The 23343-nt window shown below is 35.7% G+C and overlaps 1 protein-coding gene across 1 annotated transcript in view; it reads right to left on the reverse strand.

The window, feature by feature from the left end:
- Window positions 1–6329, reverse strand: part of LOC112965731 (protocadherin-11 X-linked-like) — a 341170-nt gene extending 334841 nt beyond the window's left edge. The window contains exon 1 of the mRNA XM_026065031.1: window positions 5750–6329. Coding sequence (XP_025920816.1) covers window positions 5750–6289 — 540 coding nt within the window. The 5' untranslated portion in view covers window positions 6290–6329. The remainder of the gene's footprint in view (window positions 1–5749) is intronic.
- Window positions 6330–23343: the final 17014 nt, after the last annotated feature.

Here is a 23343-nt window from a genome sequence, read left to right on the forward strand (position 1 = left end):
TTATATATATATATATATATATATATATAAAAATAAAGTGTATAACACTTTGGTATTAGTGGGTTACAATATATTTACAAAGGGTTTTTGACACATGAAAGTAAGAATTTGCAACCTAAATAATCCTATTAAGTGTCAAACTAATTTTCAATAAGACCCAACAATATTAATGAATGTCTGTTTACAAGTGAAAAGAGCTCAGTGTTGACAGTTTTTTCACGGAAGGTGGATGTTGGTAACAACAACCCCAGCTTTCTATGACCTATTTAAAGGGATAGGATACTACTACATTGTCCTCTCATGCTGCTGGAACCTACGCAGAAGAATCATCCACATGAATTTCAGGAGCAGTATCTTCACCTGTGGCATGCTCTCTCGTTCAAGCATGGTTTGAGAGTAAAAGTGAGGGTCACAAGCCAAGGGGTTTCTCTGGGGAGCTGTACCTTCCTGTTTCAGATGGTTCCAAACTGGAGTCACTTCTTCAGCTTCCACTTAAAGGAATGAAAGCATTGGAAAAAAAAAAAACACCTAAACAAACAAACAAACTGTAGGTTTAAGCAGCTGATGCTTGGACACCATAGAAAATCTGGTGWGCACCTCGGTTAAGATAATATAAATTTAGTTATAAAATGAGTTCCAGAGCGGGTAGGCCTCCACAAGTTCTGTCTGTGTCATTGTGCACTGTGTTTGCATGGACATCAGCCATCCCTCCTCTCTAACATAATGGTAATACTGAACTACTCCAGACAGTGGCATAACTTTAAAATAGAAACAGTCCATAGAAAGGTTGTTTGTCCTCTTCCACTGTTGATGATTCCCACCGACTAACCAATTTGTTTCATTGCTTATGAAGTGATTATCAACAGTAATTTCATAAATCTGACTTTCCGGTTTTGATTTAACTACAAATGCAATCTCACTCTATAATTTTGGTTTAACTACCTTCTTGGCTTTATTTTAGCATAAAACACATTTCCTTCCATTGATGATATTCACAGAGAAGCAGTGATATCAGTTACTTGATCCAAAAGTCCTGCTTGGCTCAGAAATAACCTAGTTGCAAGAGCAGGTTAAAAATCTGATTGTGATCTCCCTCTTGTATGGGTTGTGGAATTGATAAACCGCATCAGAAGGAAAGGGAAGACTTATACTGAAAGACATCACAAGAGATGATTTACAGTAGCAAGAGGTAACCTTTCTCATCAGATGCAAAACTGGCGTGTTGTGAGTCTGAGTAAGAATCTATTTTGTCAGAATACAGAGGTATTAACTGACAGTTACAAAAAGATTATAGTATTATTCTACAAGGAATCTATCAGCTGCTTCTGATGATAGGTAAATACAGGAATATTACAGTAATAGGTAAGAGTAATGAAACTATAGTAATAACACCAATCCTGTTACATGTTAAAACAACCACCTATTAGCACACAGGCCTGTAGGATTACTCTAATTCTTAAGAGAATTCCCTGCTCCCGTAAGAGCACAGTCATGCTTTCACTCTAGTCCACTGCTAGCAGGGTATAATTGCAGGTATGCAAGGTGCCTGGTTGACAAGAAATACTGAAAGATCAATAAAAAGATTTCAGTTTAGAACAGGCATTCAGATGAATTTATTTGGGTGTATAAGCGTGACTCTCCATTACAGTGCTCTGAGTTGGAATTCTGTTCAAAAACTGCTCTGGAACAGATCCCCTTATTAACATCTAACAGAAGAATGAAGAAATGCTTCACATGAAAACCTTATAGTCATAGCAGAAGCCTCTGACACCTGTAAATTATAAGTGTATTAATCAGGTTATACTTAATACTAGTTTGCCTTGAATATATATAAATATATGCACACACACATATTTATAAATATTTTATATTTATATATGTATAATATATAATTGTTTATGTATATTTAAATATAAATATACTAAAACAGTGTAACCAACAGCAGTATTTAACACTGTAATGGCACAGCCAGGCACAACAYGTAAGCATTTTATGTAAGACTATATGCAGTGTGACTGCCCACCTCAAAGAGGCAAAGACCTGGAGACCTATGTAGCTGCACATAAGAGGCAACCAAGTGACAGAAGAATAAAGAACAAAATAAGCATAAAGCAGCAAACAGACAGGGCATCCTACGTAATATACAAGAAGCAGGACTGGCAAAACCAAGAACGAGATAAGCAGCATAGGGACAAGATGGGTCTCCTTTTTGGGAGGCAGAAAGAGAAACATAAAACACTAAGGATGATCAAGGAAAGACAGAGAAGAAAGAAGACAACTTCACTTCAGTTTCCACTTGTCATTAAAGAGCTCTCAAGACTGACCACATTGCTCCTAGCAACGAAGCTCAAAGACCTTACCCATCAGTGCTCACTACAGGACATCAGCTCTGTGGCACTCTATATTCACAGATAATTTAGGATGATTGTTGAAGACTAAGAGTTTTGCAATATTTAGTGATAATAACTGATAATGTGTGAGAACCAACTATTATCATGAAATATGCTGTTAACAAATGAACTTAGTAAAGTCTTGTTTTAAAGTTTAAAATTGGCCCAATTTATCAGTCTTCTAAATATTCCCATCACAGAAATCTCTAATTCCCCAAGGCAATATACACACACATACCCATATATTTGGTTGCAAAAATTTGAAGCCTGTAGCTCAGATGGCTCAAGTTGCGAAAAAAAAAATTCTACCCATTGGTGAACTGATATCACAGCGGCCCCCAACATTACATGAGAATATTGAGAGTAGAAAAGATTATTTTTGAGGATCACATCACTAAAGGAATTAATGCTGAGTATTTGGATATATTTTTGTGAAATATCCAGTCATCTCTTTCCTTAAACGAGAAGTAATGCCAGATGATTTGACTATTAATAAAATGAATTTCATAGGTAGCTGACAGCTAACAAAATGGCTCTCGCTAATTCTTTCCCATTTTGCAGCACAGCCACATGGCAATGTGACAACTACCTGAGAAAATGGAGCACAGAAAAATGCATTTTTGCACTCTTCCTGTGTTCTGAAAAGCTTACTGAAGCTTTTACATACATATATATTTTTATTTATTTTAACCTCATGTCTACCTGGACTCAGAACTACGATCAGTTGGACTTCACCCTCTCTGAAACCTCCCAGATCCTCTCCCCCAAAGTGAACAAGATCCATCCAAGTAACAGTTACAATCATAGCTTGTATCTTTACTTGCTGAAGAAGCAGCTTTTTTTTTTTCCTGAAATAGTTTATGTATAATTCATCAAAAGAGTTTCATACACTCAAGTGTTCTGAGTCAGGATTTCTACTGCTCACCAGAAACCTTCATTACCACCACTTTTTTTCCTCCTTCTTATTCTTACTTTTCTTATTCACTTTTGGAATTAACATTGTAAAAAATACTGAGACCTGAGTGGAATAACATGTGGATGCCGCTATTCCAAATGGTGCTGTTGGTTGCTGTAAATTGCTTCTTGGACTTACAGATACTTTCCAAGCTACGTGAAATTGGTGGCTCTGTTAAAGAAAGCGAATGCATAACTCAAAAAATACCTAACAGGCATGCAAGAGAACAATGCAACTAATTTGTGTAGGAGACCAGTCTACTGGGATATGATTTTATGAATTATTTTGGCTGTGGCAAATCTGGCACAGGAATTCACAAATTTCAGGCCATAACTCTTGTTTATCCCCATCACCTACAAACAACCTTCCTATTATTTGGGAAGAGCAGTTTTTCAGGGACACCAGAATAAATTTATAATGATTTTCTTTAATTATTTTATTAAAATAGCAAATTAAATTTCTCTTTGCTAGATCATCTCATATCACATTAGATCTTTAGACAAGGCCTTATTTCCTCTGCCTTACTTTAGGTAAGGAGATATACAGAGTTGTAGTTTGTATTTCAGACGAGCTCTTGCTTTTGTGGTACAGATATTCTATCACTTTGCTGATCTGTTACATGATGTTTCTGAACATATAGTCCAAAAATACACCACAACAGCAGTTTTGTTTTGCGAGTTATCTGAAGTGTTGCTCGCTCAGTCCCCAGGGACTCCTGATTTTGCTGTTCTCCCATATTTCTCCTTTTCCTAGAATAACAGCCTATTTCCCTTGGACATATTATCTAACATTTCCCTATTTAGATGGTATATTATTTTACCACCTGGTGTCTGTAGCCCTAGGTTTTTTTTTAATATGTGTTTTTCTGCTCTTATTATTTTCTGCTATTATTATTATTATTATCTATTTAGTATCCTGTTATCCGTTCCCCAGATTCTTAGTTAAAATGTCAAATAAAGATCACTTTGCATCCTGCTGGACATTCCACTGTCTAAAACAACACATAGGTCTGTTTACTCTAAATGCAACCTAAGAATTAATAAGCTTTTAAAAAGCTTATTATAACACCACCTCCTATTTTCATCTCTTTGTCACTATTTAGYAACCACTCCTCTGCAAGTGACTGAGGCAGCAAGAAATTTAAAAGAGCTGAAATGAGGCAGAATTTTATTTTGACTAGATTGCTAGTAAGCACTGATATCAGTGTATATTAGTTATTAAGCCAATCAAGTCATATTGGCCTGTATATATTACGTATTCTTGCAGTCAATGATGTAGATGTCAAATGGTTTGGAGCAGGAGACTATTAGATAGTTTGTCTGCTCAGCAAACAAAAGAAGTGAAGGYGTTTTCAGCCTCTCATACACTAATCTAACAGTTTTAGGATGCATTTCTTCCTTGTTCTAAACTCTCTGCTTAAGAGAATCAAATGAAAGTAATCCTTTACTTAGGAATCACATTATCAATGTCAAATCAYTTTCTATCTATAACCAATTGTCTCTTACACACCTTTTTCTGCTATTTTCACATTTACATGTTATTCCTTTCTTCGCTAACTGCATGCTTTCCTTGTCATTTGCTAGAGAGGGTAAGAGAAGCCRAAATATGAAATACCTGCTTCTTACAAAGCCATTGGCATTGCTATCATTGCAATAGTGCATCTCTTTGACTGTCTCTCAGTTTATATCTGCCAAAACTTTACAGAATTCCTTCAACAAATGGACTCTCTTCTGTTCTGAAATAGTTCATCAGTATCAGTACACAGATGAGCTATTCCAGAACAGAAAAGAGGACATCTTTCCATTTCATCATTTCTCTGTAATAGGCATCACATCACAATCATCTGGGCTAAGTTTTACTGCTCAAATCTAACAGTCATGCAATAGGGAGACATCGACCCCCAGCAAAATATTTTTATACTGAAGTCTGTCATGTTGTTGGTGGTGAGACATCTTAATGGTCCAAAAAGACTGTTAGCTCAAGTGTATATCACTTGGAGTGCTGGTGGAGAGTTAATGCAGACATGCATGTTTCATCATACTGTTACAGAGACAGACATATACATATATAAGCAGCTTTCCACAAAGTGAAGGTATGATATCCTGTAATGCACCCTGGTGTATAGGCTAACATTTCAGGACAGGTATCTACAGACACGCATGTTCCATCATACTGTTACAGAGACAGACATATACATATATAAGCAGCTTCCACAAAGTGAAGATATGATATACTGTAACGCACTCTGGTGTATAGGTTAAGATTTCAGGACAGGTATTTACAGTGTACCACTACTATGGTGCACAGCTTCCTATTTTTAATGGGCTGGTGAGGACTGGCAACATTTGTGGGTTGGCAGTAACACAAAGACACACAGAAACATAGAAGAATGGAAGAAACCCACCTTAAGGAGTTCATAATGCTGAATACCATTCACACCAATGTCAGGGTCGATGGCAGAGGGAACAGAATAGCGAGAATTAATCGCTGTGTTTTCAGGGATAGATATGTTAATAACTGTTGAGGGGAAGAGAGGTGCATTGTCATTTATATCCTCTATTAGGAATCTGATCTTGACCAATCTGAAGACTTCATCAGGCAAAACAGCAACCTCCACCTCATAAAAGCAGCGGTTCTCACTAAAGATGCCAGAACACAGTTTCTCCCGGTCTATGCGGTTTGCAGTAGTGAATATCTCACCAGTGTTTTCCTCCACCCGAACTAATGGTACATCCCCAGTCTTGTACACAAGCTTGAACTGAAGCGGTGAGGAAAGGGGCACATCTGGGTCCAGTGTTAAGTTAAGATCCTTGAGCAAATTGCCAATCAGGACATTTTCAGGCAGTTCTTCCCGTACTGTGTAATTCTTCTCCTGTGCACCAGATTGAAATATAATACAGGCTAATAAGACTGCCAAGAGGTAGGTTCCAAACAGCAAGTCCATCTCCAGAATGACTAATGAATATTCGTGTAGAAGACCAAGTGTAGCTGGAAAAATGAAAAGAAAGAAACTCTTAAAAAATTACAGAATATTGTGTTCTTAAAATGATGGAAAGAGGATCTTTCCCTTAACAAATAACCTGAACTGTTGCAAAACCCAAATTAGTAAAATGGTATTTTACTTAACAATTCTTTATAAAATCTCTCACACATTTTTACTTAAAGCTTCTTACTAAACACTGAGGTAAGAATCTTAGAACTGGATCAGAATGAATGAACAAATTAATAAGTACAAATAAAGAACACTTTTTCCACCATGAGATTTTCCTTTGCTCCTCAAGAAAAATCTTTCTTTGAACCTGCTGCCATACTGTCCTTGATTTCTTCCTCTTGTCTCCAAAGAAAGAGGTAGGTAAGAAATTTGCAAGCAGCCATCTGCTGAGAACCACTTTTTTATACTTCTCACTCAGAGTTGGGAAACCAAAAACACTTGTCTTAATTCTCCCCCAAATTTTACACTGACAGAATTATGTAATACTTCTTAACAGTAAGGAAAGCTGGGTATTTTTAAATACAGAAATTTACATGGGCAAGAAAATCTGATCTAAATGGGGGGTCTGGTGAACTTCAGGTTGAAATTCCATCTAACACAGCTACAGACACTAATACAACAGTCCCTTTCTTTAGAAGGGCAAGAACTGACCTAATCTTTAGAAATAAACAAAAATACTACTATTCAACTCACTGAATTTTGGATTGTGTGTCTAAATGCATAAGAGCAGTGGACAAATCCCAACACAGAAAGACATCAGCTGAATATCCAAAGTTTTCAATCCAGAACTAAAGCTAAAAGATTTTTCCTAGCAACAAGGGTGAACTTGTAACGGTCTCAGTTCTCCAACTGCCTACCATATTGGCGAATAATCTCCATGCCAGATATTTCTCATTCACTTCCATTATAGTACTGATTTCTTTTGCTTCCTTTGGGTGTGGGGGGGAGAGTTTTTCAGGAATATCTGCTCTTTGATATGTGACAACATTTAATACATCTCCTAGAGAACGAGCTGAAAGCAGCTCTGTATCATTCTAAATCCACTTTGTTCATGCATAAACGAAGTGTTCTGAGATATCAACACCCTTGAAGTGACATATGAATTTGTTTGGGGCTGGAAAAGAATATTTTGTTTTTCAACATAGTTTCTAAACAACAATATATTCTCCCCCCAAGACTGTTAACAACCTCAAACGCACTGCAGGATGGAAACAGAAAAGTATGACTTACAGGTACATAAAGATATATGCCTTCAGCTCAGAACCTTTCAGAAGAAAAGAGAATATAGAGTATGCCACATAGCATAGTCTTTGGTAATTCTGCCTTTGCAGAATCTAGGATTGTCTTGGACAGTCTCTGTGTTGCGTAAATGTTCAATAGGTTCCTTTAAAATGAATTTTTAGTCAATGAAATTTCAGCTCATACCACCTTAGCATCTGCTTCTCCTGTACCTATGCTACTAACTCATCTACATAATTTTCACTGTTCATATAAAAATTTAACTTCTTTTCCTGTCTTTTCTGACTTTATTCTCTGTTTTATAGTATAAATTTATTTACTCTTGCAGATCAAGTTGCAGTAGTTTAAGAAATTACTGAAGCCAGTAATTGTCTTCACCTGTTAGTTACTGCCTTTCAGCAATACCACTTTCAGAGTAATTTCAGTCAACATGCTTGACTTTGCAGTGAAGCAGATTAGGAACACTAACATAGTTATTCCATTTCACCTCTGGAGTGGTAACCTGTCTCTGATTGGGAGTAAGTAACAGAAAGAAAGCAACTTGTTTTAACACCTCAACTAGGTCTGGAAGGTGTATCTTTCTACATCAGCATGATTTAACTGTAAAGCATGTTCTGGCTTCACAATTATACAAAAGGAGCAACATGAAATAAAAATCCTACCACACAAGTCTTTACTTATCAAAAAAACATTGCTCAATGGGGTAATTCAATTAACCTGGGATCACTACGTGGGTGAAAACTGGATATGCAGTTTATGTGGCATAGGTACCAAATCATCTGCAGGATTTTGGTAATTCAGTGTATGGCACATTACAAAACTAAACAGGCTTTCAGGAGTGAAGGAACTGTATAGTATAAACAGTCATTTTACAAATCCATTACAATGTTAACATTCTTTTAAATATGTAAATAAGGAATATCAGCAGATATTGATTATCGTTAATGGTAACAGTATGAGTTTAATGAAAGCATCGTGACAATAGAGTGCAAATATATTGACTATAATGTTCTTTTGTAACCGAGGTGTATTATATTTCTATCAATACAACTCTAGCAATCATCACACCTCCTAAAGGAATTGCACACAGACATTCAACCTGCAGCAAGAAGATGTAATTTCAGCAAATATGTTTTTATATCCACTATTGTTAAAATAAATATATTTACAATATTTCCATGCACAACAGCAATAAAAATGTTCTGGATACAGTGAAGAGTTGATATTTAAATGTTCCTATCAAAACAAGGTTTCAGAATGGTAGCATGTTCTGAACATACCAGAAAGCAGTATTAACCTCCAGTAGAGGAGAAAAAATGAAATAAACTGAAATACTATAAAACTGGAAAACACACCATATTATGTCATCTCTGGAGTAATATTTAAACTTGTAGTTCACTTCTGAGCAGGAGGATTAAAAACAAACTTTAAAATAAAGCAAATTCCAGTACCTATATTAAACTTCTCGGTGACAACACTGATATAAAAATTACCTATAAATTACAATAATATAAGAATATTATATTGAGATACATACAATCTACCAACTACTCTTATACTTTAATATATTTTGATTATTAGTATGGCAATAAATGCTACTTTGCTCCTCTCTCACTCTGGTTTGGAAGTTACAGGAAATTTTAATTACACCGAATAAAGAAAGTTTACATTTTATCAAGGAAGTTTTATAAGGCAATTTCAGGGTGAGCACCCAAGTCTAACAACCTAAAAACTTCAGGAAAAGTTTTCCAAATCAATTCTGAAGGTAGTGATAGTACCATTAGATAATTTAGATTAAAAATAACTAGTAAGTAATCCAATAATAGACAGTTATAACCCCAGTGGTTTTTCTAGGGATTATAAAACAGCAAGAGCAGGACCCAAGAGGTTTGTCTGCCAACCTGAGGATGAAATTTCCTAGCATTACATTATTATGCATACTCCATTTTTTAATGAAACAAAGCTTGAAGAATTCTATTAGAAGTATTTATGTCATATAAAAATACAGTAAAACCAAAAAATAATAGAATACTGTTATTATATACTACGCCAGTTAAACATTAACATGGCTTTTATGTTGTCTGCTATCACCATAGATCTTCCTGAACAAATAAAGGACATAGTCATGTAATAGGTAGGGTTAGGAGCTTTTGTAGAAAATGGTCTAGTCTTGCAGTTGAAAAACAACCAACAGTAATTTGTAATTCCTGGAGTTCAGGAGCATATAACTATTTTGAAATGCTCTTTATCTGCCTCTCTAAACAACTCTAGGAACACTTTTGAACCTTTAATAACCACAGCCATGGTCCTTTAAGGGGAAAAAAAATCCAACACAATTCAAGTTTTCTTTCTAGATATATGAAGGAATATCTTATGCCATAGTGAAAGGGTTGTTCTTAAAGAAACCTATTTATACAGTCATAGTGGTATGATGTCCGTCATTTGTGTCACAGCACTGATGGGAATACTATGGCAACAACAATGCAGAGAAAAGAGTAGCAGGAGGCACTCTAACAACAAAGCATCATTTTGAAAGATGTTTACAATACCAGAATATTTCTAATGATATACAAAATTCAACATCTCTTATATTTGTGTACATATCCACATATTGCACATATACATACCATAAAGTGGGAACACTGAATATAAATACAAATCTAAAAGCAAAAAAGAATGGTTAAAGAAATTACAAATGGAGATGACAAAGTCAGACAAAACAGGACATTAAGAGTAATCGTCAGAAGAGAGCATGCGAATGATAACAGATGGTGGAAAAAGTTAGAGGTGAACTAAAAGCCAGACAAGATAAAAACCCAAACAGGTAAAAAAAAACAAAAACCAAAAAACAAACAAAAAAAMCCACAAAAGAACACTGAGCAAAATGGCAGAGTCACAGAGAGTCACAAGAGAGCATGTGGAAACAGGCTTTCTTGATAACTGAAGTATATATACAAAGAAATATGGCAAAGTACAAAAGGCTAAATACAGTAGTCCAACTGTAAGGAACCTTTAATATGCTCCAACATTCACTAACACTTGTAAGGTGGTAAAAAAAATTATGAACAAAATTGTTTAACATAAGGTAATATTAAGCTTGCCAAGCCATTTTCCCAGCTTTCAAAAGAACACATTCATGTCTGTACTGCTGACTTCTGAGCTAGGAAAGGCAAATGCTTCAGATGGACAGCATGGAGGGCAGGAGGGGAAAAAACAATTATGAATTCTCTGTCTTCTATGCAACTGTTTATGCACTAAAATATATATGCTTTTTGCCCAGTATAATAAATAGCGATGGCATAATCTAAATATTATCATTTCTTCAGTTTAGCAGCTGTCAAATCATACCCTGACAGATAGAGAGAAAATAAAAACTATAAGCACCTAACTGGAGTATGATGTAAATGTAGATTCCAAATCTGTTCTTTATACAAAAGACTAACTGGTCCCACCGGAGTCAAAATTCCTGTATTCTATTATAGGACTGGACTGCTATGTCTTACTTAAGAGGACCAAAGAAAAGTAGCAAAGGCAGTAAGAGGCCAGGTGTTCACTTCAGATGAAAATGAAGGACTATATCTTGATACCAAGGTTCAGATTTAACTTAGATTAAGAATAAGAAAGATTTGCTAATATTTTGTATTATTTACAATGTTATAACAGTGTACAATATTATTAAAACACTCCATCAAGCTTTGAGGAAAAAGTTATGTACACTATTTCAAGAGTTCAGGAATATTACATTGAAGTCTGAAACTGCATCACTTTCCAAATACTACAATCATAACAGAAAGGAAGCCCTGCAAATAACATTCCCATTCTTTTCTTCATGTTCACAAACTATTTTAATTAAGTGTACAAATTCAGGTAATATACCTCACTTTTTCAATATAATAACCCTTTCTTTTACTGCTGATTAATCCTGGATTCTTAAATACATGTATTTAAATCACTGTGCTAAATCAGTGTTTCTCACAGCAAAAGACCCCTGTAAGGATCTGCAAGTGACATGAGCTCTCTTTGGCAGTCAGTAGTAGAATAAGAAAAATCATTTAACTGAAGTATGAGCTATTTGTAACTATCCCAGTTTGCAGAGGCTTCCTACAAGATGTCTATTGTCTATAGATAACTAAGCAGTTCTGTGCCATATGGGAGAAGTTTCAAATTTCTGAATTCTTCTGTTTAATGTTGACATGGTTATCAACTTTATTCTGTAGACTTCAACTGCTAGATTGTTAGGTAGATGATTTTCCTGGTATYGCAGGTTTTTTCTTTTTCTGTTTTTTTTTAAACTATAAATCAGTAACATAGCTGAAAACAGTAATACCTATTCTTTGTCTCATGTTCAAGGAACGGACTGGTTAACTTAAACTTTTTGGAAAAATTAACTAAACCAAACTTAATGTTTCTAAAAAAAGCATACCCTTTAGATGTATTTATTACCATTTCAGATGACAGCAAGAAACACTGAAAAGCTGTTTTCTAACAGGAAACACCATTGTTTTTTTTAAGGTAAAGAAACAAATGATAGCAAACCACCTTTAACTCATTTCACACTCTGTACTGTTTCAAACAAATTATTTTGTAACCATCACTATTTATGCACAGAATCCACTCCACAGACAGTGTATTTCATGATCATATTCAAAGAGAAAGACCTATCTCAATGAGAAACAGGCAATCCGTTACATTCTCAAGGCCCTCAAACTCATTCCCTGACATGATTTCACTCTAAATTCACAAAGGGACTGATTTACTATTTTTTTAATATGATGGTGCTGATTTCAATGAGTTTTCTTTAACTTGATTTTTTTTCCCAGTGATGAACAGAATGAACTGGAAATTCTTACCACCACTGGAAAGCACCACCCCACACCCTTAAAGTCGACAAAAGAAAAAACTGAGCGGGATCCACAATTTGCTTCAGATTCCATGCTTTCCTGATTCATAGTCTTCACTAAATTAGAAATAGTTTTTAGTTTTTTACTTTTTCATGGGGGAAGGGGAGAAAATACTCTTTACTTAAAGAAATAAAAAGTTAATGAGCAAAAGATGGATTCTTGCAGTCACACAAATGAGAAATCAAGGTGTAGAAAACAGGAACACCTTATTTTCTTACTGCAACAGAATTCTATATTCCTAGTACTAGTCCACAACTAATGCCTGCTTATTAGGATTTGTATCAAGATGCTGGAAACATTGAGCAGAGTTAAAAATATACAACAGACAGTAATCATGCTGTATGGACAAACTGAACTCAGGCACATTGGCATATGGCATCGGGGTAATTTCTTTTAATTGTTCCACATGAATCCCCATAAAGCTGAATCCTCTTTTTTACTAAAATGGTAAGTACAGTCTATGTTTCAGAAAACACATCTAGTAACCACTCAGCACATGTTTTAAAAATACCCTGTCACTTATTTCAGGAAACTGTAACAATATGCGGCATCAAATTTATTTATATACCAGTAACGCTGGGAAATAGATGCTGCTGCCATTAGCAGTGAAACAGTTTTGCACCAGAGCTGAATAGAAAGCTTAAGGTTGAGGACAAAATCCCTGGAAAAAAAGGTGAAGATCTCCCTGATGATAACATGACTATTTCAGTTTTCTTAGATAGAAACACTATAGTATGGGGGAAAAAAACAAAACAAAAATCCTGTAATGCTGCTGAATGCTACAATTCCAAAGCTAACACAACATTGTACTGCCAATTCAAATATATATTCAGTAAAATCCAATAAAARGAACGACATTCAAAAATAAAGCAAAAATCAAGTTATTAATATTATGATGCATAATGCCATTTACTATTTTACTTGTGTATTTGTACACTTGAATACATTTTTATACATTAAATGGCTCTATTTAATTTTCAGATTTGAGGCATAAACAGATTTTGATAGAACAAAATCTGTTTATGCTTCAAAATTGAAAATTAAACTTCTGCTAAGGCAAACAAAAGAAGAGTTACCCATGAGCCACTGGCTGGAGAATGTGACATCGCAGTAAGAATTTATGTTAAATCACCTACGTGATCATTAGATGTATTTCAACTTTAAATTTATGCTTTTTAAAATGAAAGTAAGTCACATTTTAGTCACTTGGGTCAAATCCTTTGAAACAGTGACTGTCAATATCACCTGTTTCATACATAATGCATTTTGCATTTTTGCCCTGCTGCCAGTTAGTCTCTCGCGTTATGGAGTAGCAGAAAAACAGATTTCATAGCATCTACTAAACAATTCAGGTATTTCTGAATTAAGGAATGGGGATATTGTTTATAGTGGAATGCTTTTCTATCAATTACCTACTCATTCTAAATACACTTCTTCCTAAAATTCCACCTATAAATGACATTTCTTCATTCCAAAGTAGAAGAAATCAGCCTTCTTCTCACCTCCAACCCTTCAATTCCAAAAAAGACATGTTTAACTGCACAAGAAAGAAATGCAGCATGCACAAGAGATACTGTGTTTAAAACACATTAATTGGTATAAACCTAATGAGAACTTATAAAGCATCATTCTATTAATGACCAAGAAAGATTCAAACCTATTTCTTTGCCCCTTCTTTCCTAATACTGGTGTTTGAGGATTCTATTTTTAGATTAATACAATAGGAGTCTATCAGTACTGTGGTGCTTCCAATAGAGCTTACTGTGTAGAGTTTTGGACTATTTCAAACCATCTGAGATATATATTTCCATGCTATGTGATATTGCTATTGGTCTATGAAGAACTCCACATGTATGATATAAGATTAGCTATATCCAGTTAATTAACTGCATGCTTTGTAGGCAGAAGGCAGCTATCATCTAGACTTCCACGCTTTTCCAAACTAGATTTCACTTGGCAAAATTAAGGCATTAAGACATATTAAAAATAATTACAAAGTACATAGCTGACTTCTATGTATTATGATATCTGGTTACTACCCTTTACATGAAAAAAGGGTAATCTTTTTGAATTCTGACACTTCTGAAAGGTGTGAAAGGAAAGGATTTCTTCAAAATACAATTAACTGAAGGAAAAGAATTTAACAAAAGATTAAAATCCTGTGAAATTTGACTAGTTCAGAATTCCCTGTAATGGTAACAGCTCCCTCTGAAGAACTAGCTACAGATACTGTAGTCAGACGCTGTAGAACATCTGAAGAAAGATCTTTGATAACAAGAGGAATCTCACTCAGCTAACACACATACCCAATGTCAGGCCCCTCATCCTGCAACCAGGAATGGCTATATATGCTCCTGAGCTTGACAGCTTCAACACTACCCTCATCAAACTGCAAAACTTCTCTCTTCCTTTGCAGGCGGAGGGAGGGAGAAGAAGGGCTAGTCTTCCATTCCCTTGTGGATGTAAAGAATCAGGGTACATCACTGCAATATGATTCCAGAAATATACAATGACTCTCAATAACCACTTCCCAACAACCACTTCCTAACCTAATGATACTCTAAGTCGACCAAGAACTGTAGTATATTGCACAAGCATCTCTTCTAAAGTCAGCTGGTATGAAATCATCTACCATGTCCCTTCTGTAAAGTTTCTTCATCATTTCATATGAAGAGATATGAGGTAGAATCCTCAAATTTGAGAAAGGGATTGTATAATTAGCTGTAGGACTCCAATATGCTATCGCCCACTTTCAGGGGTGCCACAGAAAGCCAGAACAATCTATATGATGACACTGTTCCACTACCTCAGCATTTCGCTCTCCTAAAGATGTAGCCTGCTTTCTAAGGTTGTGGAGAGTCAGTCTGACCACATCTCAACCAGTGGCTACCTAATACAGTTGAAGGGGCATAATGACAAATACAGTATAACTAAAACCTATATGAACTTTTGTACCTCATTCTTGAAGGCTGCTAGGGATAGGGTGGGGCTAGGTAGTGATATCTACATAAGGAGAAGTCTATGTGCATGTGGAAAAGTGCTTTGAAATAAACCTCATGTAAACAGGCTACAAAACTAGACATACAAAAAGCAAGTCGACAGGTGCTATAAGCTACTAATGCTCAGATTCTGCCTTTTAATTTAAGGAACTCACCTATTGTGATTCAAATCACAGGTACTTCCAGAGGCAACTCAGCCCACTTACCTCTGCACAGAGGACAAGTAGACTCCTAAACTGGGAAAGGTATTTAAATACAGAATCAGCAGGGATGAATACTAATTTCTAAAAAGTCTTAAGAAAAAGAAAGGATTTTTTAGATGACAGTGGAGCTTAGTATGACCTCACATGGAATTTAATGGACATCACACATCTAGGGCATTTGAGAATTTGTAACTCAAAGCATGCTGATTGCATCTACACTGAAGATACTGCTCAACTACCTAAGCAAGTAATGTTATCAAGTGCTGCCAACATGATAGGCTGCACAGAGGTCATGCAAACAAACCTGATATGTGCTGAGTTCTGTACAGGTGCACTTGGATACTGGTATCCAGGCTAGCCAGTTCAGAGCTAGCTCACAATCTGTAACCACGAAGAAGAGGTCAGAAATAGAAAACTGATAATAAGCCTGCAAGTTCCAGGATGTATTAAAGGTTTGGTTCCCCACCACCTTGTTTAACCAAAAGTTCCATTCATGGGAACTTTCTTCCTAAACCATTAAGAAAAAGATAATCTAAGCATACTTTCATTTTTTCTTAAAAATACTACTAATAATACAGTCTTGTGTTTAAAACAATGCTCTTCTATTTATATTTTGTAATTCTTGTTACAAACCCCCCAAAATCTGGAATTTTGCATTTGTTATATCAAATTTCAGAAAGGAAAAGGATTTAAAAAATTGTCTCTCTTGGACTCGTGTTAGACTTTGACTAATACCAGAATCCTATTTTTTCTGGACATATCTTTTTTAATCACTTAAGTTTGTATTTTGTACTTCCATGAGTTTCTTTCTACTTCAGCATAACATACTCTCAAAAGTCTAACTGCTCTGTGAAGTTACTCCCACAAATTTTCATAACAAGTTCTTAGAAAATTCCTACAAGCCTGAAAAACAGGGAAGAAAGAACTTTCGCCATATCCCCTGCTCAACAAACTATCACTAAGCCTACAAAAACATGATCAGGAGATCATAGTAAAAATGTATCTATAAAACATATTTTAGTATTTGTTTATTCCAACCTCCTTCAGGCTGTCTGAAAACAGACATTTCTGTGCCTTTCTTATCTTGTCAGACTCATGAATGAATATGTACATGTATACAAATTGCATATGCTTATGTACTCCTTAATTAGCATAGCTCATTATTAAAATTGTAATTAATAGCTATCTAAGCATCAAAGAACTTATACTTTTTTATTTTCTATTTTTGTCAGTAAAATGGGAACAAAATAGTTCAGGCAATTTTACGTATATCCTTGCAAACACTTCACAAAAGCAAAATATGTTTCTTAGTCAATCCATTTCCTTCAAGCAAAAGTTTGTATAGTGCAGAAATGAAAGGAAATTTAACAGTAACACAGTCCCCATGGAATTCTTCAGATAAGAAACGGTATTTTTTTATTCACTGGCAAAGGAATGACTAGCTTTCATATGGGATTCCTTGTTCTTTTTAAGATAGCTTAAATGTGTGATTCAAACTATAAGTTACTGGTCAATGGTTTAAAACAGAAAAAGCATCAGAAAAGAGGTTACCTATGCCATCCTTGACATGTAATTCTCACCAATTAACAGTCTAATTACTGTGTTTGTCCAAAGATGTTACATGTAATATATGGATACAATACACAGGAATAAACAGTAACTTAAATTGACCCCTGGAAGCTCCAAGAGGTACCATGACAAGAGGCAATGGGCACAAACTGAAACACGGGAAGTTCCATCTGAACATGAGGAAAAACTTCTTCACTGTGAGGGTGACAGAGCACTGGAACAGGTTGCCCAGAGAGGTTGTGGAGTCTCCTTCTCTGGAGATATTCAAAACGCGCCTGGATGCAATCCTGTGCAATGTGCTCTAGGTGACGCTGCTTGAGCAGGGGGGTTGGACTAGACGATCTCCAGAGGTCCCTTCCAACCTCAACCCTTCTGTTAAAGAATATTCTCTTAATGCATAGTTACACGGGTCCAAATGCTACCACTGGGGAAGCAATCAAAGCATTTTTAGATGATTAGCCCTATTTAAATACAAAAGGGGAATAAATCATTGCAGTATGTAAAACAAAAGATTCTTACAACCAACATGACATGTGACAACATGGGCTTTTCCTTACAGTGAGCACAAGAAAAAACACCTAAATCTAGGTTTTATTATAATATAAACCAAACCCATGAACATTTTATAGAGAAAACCCAGTATGACACAGAACTGAAAGAGGATTGTAAATACATTTCTCTTCACTCACTGTCTTGGCAGGTGAGCCCCCTTCCTTCAGGTCTGTATTAAAGCCAAGCTAGTTCAGAGGTTTAATTGCTCCCTCCACAGCCCCTAGAGGCGTTTCCAGAAAACTTCTCCTTTCTGTCACCCCAACACAAAGGCACAGCTACCATCTCTGGCTTCAGAAGGCCTTGCACCAAAAATTGTTGGAGGCGGGGAAATATCACAATTTACTAGCTCTCGCCTCATTTTCTACCCTCCGTATCTGCTTTGGACCATGCCGAAACCGGGAAAACGCTCCCCACGAGACACCACCATGCTTCGCCGCCTGCCCTCAGCTTCGAGAGGGTTCTCTGGGGACGCCGGCAGCGGGCGGCAGCGGGCGGCAGCGGGCGGMCCCGCCCTCACCCCACCCGGCCCCGCCTCCATTTGCCGCCGCGTGCCCTGCACGACCGTAACGGACCGGCTCCCTCGGCGCCAGTCACGGCCTGGTAAGGGAGAGACTTCTAATCACATATAAGCTATGTAAGCGAGTAACGGAGATACCGCCCTCCCGTGGTCTACTGCAGCTGCGCGGTAGAAACTGCACCACAGGCATGCACGGAGTCTGTTGCTCTAGCTGGCAGTTAAAGGAAATGGGGGACAAAGGGAAGCTGTAGTTTTTGGAAACTTTTGTGTGAATAAGTGTTCATAAGGAATGCTGCCCTCTGCAAGTTCTAGCCCAAGTTACCACAGTCTGGCCTACATACAGTTCTGTGTTTCACAGGTTCAACTGGATAAATTATTACGTTCATGCTTTCCCAAAGCCACTTTAGTGCAACACTGTTGGCACAGACTAAGTGGCATGAGAAAAAAACCCTGTATTTAGAGTCTATAAAGCACTTTAGGGATCTTTCAAAATGAACGGTGTTATAGACATAAAAGGTATTAGCAAGAGCAGCTGCAGCATTGCATGGTATTAGAAAAATCTATGAGAAAAAGTGAACCACCCTTTCTCCACTAACTATGGAAAATTATAGAGAAGAAAATGAAAAGCAATTTGGTATAAGATTTCTTGTGATGTATTAAATGGGAGAGCAATAGCATCTGAGTTTGATCCCAGTTCATTATAATTAATAGGATTAAGATCAAGCCTTACTTACTAATTCATATCTCACACTATAAAAGGCATGAATTTACCTCTCATGTCCTTAAATATATATAAAATATGTATATAAAATATACATATTTAAAAAATCAAATTCAGTAACATCATTTGATTATTTCCTTGTGACCCAACTCCATCTGCCTTTAATTATCTGTTGTTCTTATTCCAATCCTTACAACTTTTTCTATGGAAGAATTCTCTCATTGTCATATGTTTGTAGCACAAAATGACCCTGGCTTGCAAGTAATTAATGATAACAATAATAAAAATAATAGTTATTTCATACTCTGATTTCTGCAAAATTATTTTTTCACATTATTTGATGTAACTTTCAGACCAAAGATGCATGGCCAGTTATGCATGAACTGCAAAGAAATTTAACACTTTATATACTAATGGAGTAGGACTGAACTTTTAATGACTTGATATTAACACAAACGTGACTAGTAAAGATACAACAGCTTTTGAAAGGTGAATTAATTAGCTGCTAAATTKTAAATAAATTTCTCATTACTAAAAATATCATGTCTTACTAGTATATAAAAAGAGGACTGCTGTAATTGCATGTTTTCTGTAGGTAGAAATGTAAAATATTTTTCATTGTTATTAGAAAAAAAACCCTACTGCTCTGGTAAAATACTTTCTATGTGCATAGCTCCTTTCATCCTGACAGATCCCAAAACTGTTCTAGAAATTGCAAACACACGGATTGCTTCTCAAAGCACTGAAATTCTGGGCCAGGAGCAGTACACTAAAATGATTCTGGAAATGGAACTGAAAACTAAATTATCCAATGGAAATGATGGAGTGTAGCGCTTTAGACTTAAAGGAAAGCAACTACCAAAATTCAATGGGATTGTACAAAACTTGTACAAAACATACTTGCTAAACAGAGCCAAAGAATCAGATGAAACTGCATTATAAGGATACGTAAAAATGTGTTACAGCAGTTTGATGGGCAGCACCTGATTCTCCACTTTGAATTTTGTTTTACTGTACAATAAATCTGGTATAAAAAGTGGGGGACGAGATCAACAATTTTCTATTAAATTGATTCAAAGCCCACTGAAATCAGTGGTATTTCCTGTAGGGCTTACACAATCTGCCAAAACTATAGCTCTGAAAACTGAAGACCTTAATTTAAGCATAAAGTGAGATAGCCTACATATTTCAACAACAGATCTTTATTAAACATTTGCATGGAATGTTATCTGTCAGTATAGAATACCTCGTAATAAAATCTAGAATGAGGTATTCAAATGTCGGGCCTGATCAAAGCAAGGTATGCTCTTGACTGTAGACTGCCTTTGTAAAGTCAATGCTTAACAGAATATCAAAAAATTGTATTTTTTTTATGTTTTGCCAAGATGTATAAATTTAACGTAGATACTATGGCTCCTTCATAGACCAGTACTCAAATAATGGAAAATGTGCAATTTTGTATTTCTTCACTGCATCCTCACTGAACCTGTCAGTAGTTAGTATGAAATAAAAGAGTTTTTGTAAAGTGGACACAATATTTCTAGCTAGAAATATGCATGTCCACTGACTCAGTGTGCCTAGCCTGCTAGGCCATTGCTAATGATGGTCAGACACAACTGATGTGGGATAGACTCAGGCTTGTAATCTAAAAYAGAAAAGTTTGGGATATTATTTCCAATCCTCCTTGTCTCCTGCATTCTTCTGACAAAGTGCAAGGGGATGAATAGCTTGAAAAGGTTTTTTAATGGAGAAAAAAAAGAGATTGTCTCATTAATAATGAGATCAGCATACAGTTATAAATAAGAGTTCTATAGGTCTTCAGTCTTCATGGAAAAACATTTAAAAATCATACTGAAGAGCATTTTCTGACAGATTATAGGCACATGATGGGTTTTATCATTATTGAGACACTGCACAGAGCATTTCTGAAGAAAATGGAATATTAGTTCTTGAAAGTAGGAATTAAATGGGGRAAATCTTAAAGGAATAATGTGAACAACGATCAGATTAAAGTTTCAGATAGATCTGTACTCTTTTTTTTCTGCTTTGTCTAAAAGTCATGTCCATACTCTATAAACCTGAGTGAAAAAGCTAGTTTTGCATATAAATGGAGTGACTTCACCATTTGATAATGACTTTTTATTTAAATGTAAAAAAGACAGAAAAAGAGCACAAAAAATACCACAAAATCCACACCAGACTTTTAGCTGTAGTAATCACAACAGACAGAATCTCTGACTAACATGGGATTGTATCATTTGTAAATTTTATCATGCTTCACATTTTGGTGACACTGCCTGTTTCAGCCTAGTAGAAATGACAAAAGGTGTTTTGATTATTTCTGCAAATTAGGAGTTTGTATTAGGGTTGCAGTGGAAATGTCATGAAAACACATCAGATAGGCTATTAATTTTCATCGGCTAATTATGCCTCCAAATCTAAGACCTACCAAGAAAAGGCATGTTTTTCTTCATAAGCAGAAGTCACTTTGAGTCACTTAAGATCAACACAAGTGACACAGGGACATCATTGCATTTCACTTCACAAGATATAAGAAAACTAGTGATAAAATTAACTGCTTCATCCATTACTGATATAAGGATTAGTAATATTGATTTATTATTAAATAAATAAAGAATAAAATTTCAAGTCTTTAACATCTGACAATGTTTATATAACCATCAGCAAGAACTCTTACTGATTTCAAGTAAGATTATAGATGCTCAGACCTTACAGAATTCAAGCCTGTGGTGTTTAAAAGAAAACTTGCTGTCCTGTAATAACCATCTGTCAAAACACCAGTGTTGTATTATATGCAATTTGCATTATATGCCCTAGACTAGGGCAGATTTCCCAGATTTCTCAAAGAAGATGTTCTGTTCTGGTATAGGAAATGGAAGTATTTAAATACTGTAGTGTTCAAAAGTAGCCACAATTTTTATTACAACATGGTATTAGGACCAAAATATTGGAAAGAGTTATGACCTAATGGGAACAATGCGGATTATTGGAATACCTTATTTGAACTTATCAGCATTAGTCTCATACATTTTAAAGTATTACGGGATATTTTGAACTTTCTCAGACATGCCACTGTTAAAAAGAGTATGATATAGTGTCTCATGTCTCCATATTTTTTGCAGGTCTGTGTGACTAATACAAATCCACTGTATTTTATGTGATGCAGTACATGGCATCTATTTTCTGACATCCAGAGACGATGAATTCCTAGAGGGAATTTAATGTCTCATGATGATGTTTCTCTATGCATCAGTAGAAGCAAGCACATCTATTCCTTCACTAATGCTATTAGCAACACTACTGTGATTTTTTTTTTTTTGACTGTGTGCCATGTATCACAATTGTTTTTTTTTGACAAGAGTTTGAGGATGTATATTATTTCTCAGACAATGCACAGTGGATGCCTCATTGTTTAAAAAGGAGACTCTATAACCTGAGGGATACTGCCAAGTCTCATTTCTTTAAAATCAATTTAAGAGATCTGTGTTCAGACTCAGCTGGAATATGGAAGCATACACTTTTTGATCAAATCACTAAAATACAAGTACTTACAGTTCCTTTCTGTCTGCATACAATGTTTGTCTTGTGGTAGAAAAGCTTAGAGGTCTTCACAGAACATATGATGTCAAGTGTATTGTACAACATATTTGCTGATGGATTCTACTCTTACTCGGATTAAAGCACACACACACCAGGTTGCAATATCTTTTGCATCTTAGAGAAATCTGTCTAATCATCTGAATTCATTGTTTGAATTCATATCATTTCAGTAAGATTTCAGGAGAAAGTGAAACAAGCAATTAACCTAGCCACATAGCATCCTTTCTTATACAATTAGACATCAGTGCCATAGGGCACTTTGTGTTTGTTTATTCATTTGTTGTTTTATCGCAGGGACATTAGGGGAATCCAGTTAAAATCTATCTGCAAGGTGAATTTCTAAGCTGATGACCAAATAGTGGTCTCTGGAATGCAGATTATGTTCCATTATTTGGTTTAGATGTATACCTTTCACATGGTCTCTGGAGAACAGTGAAAAGGTTTGCACTCTCCTTGACTGCTAATATTCTAGAGTTCTATCAATGATAGCTGAAATTCTAATGATTATTTTATCTATTATTTATTTATCATTAATCTTGCTTTTGAACTGAAATTATTACAGAATCACAGAATCACAGAATCACTGAGGTTGGAAGGGACCTCTGGAGATCATCTAGTCCAACCCCCCTGCTCAAGCAGGGTCACCTAGAGCACATTGCACAGGATTGCATCCAGGCGCGTTTT

The sequence above is a fragment of the Apteryx rowi genome, unplaced genomic scaffold (genome assembly GCF_003343035.1).
Source record: "Apteryx rowi isolate R43461 unplaced genomic scaffold, aptRow1 scaffold_102, whole genome shotgun sequence".
Taxonomy (NCBI): Eukaryota; Metazoa; Chordata; class Aves; order Apterygiformes; family Apterygidae; genus Apteryx; species Apteryx rowi.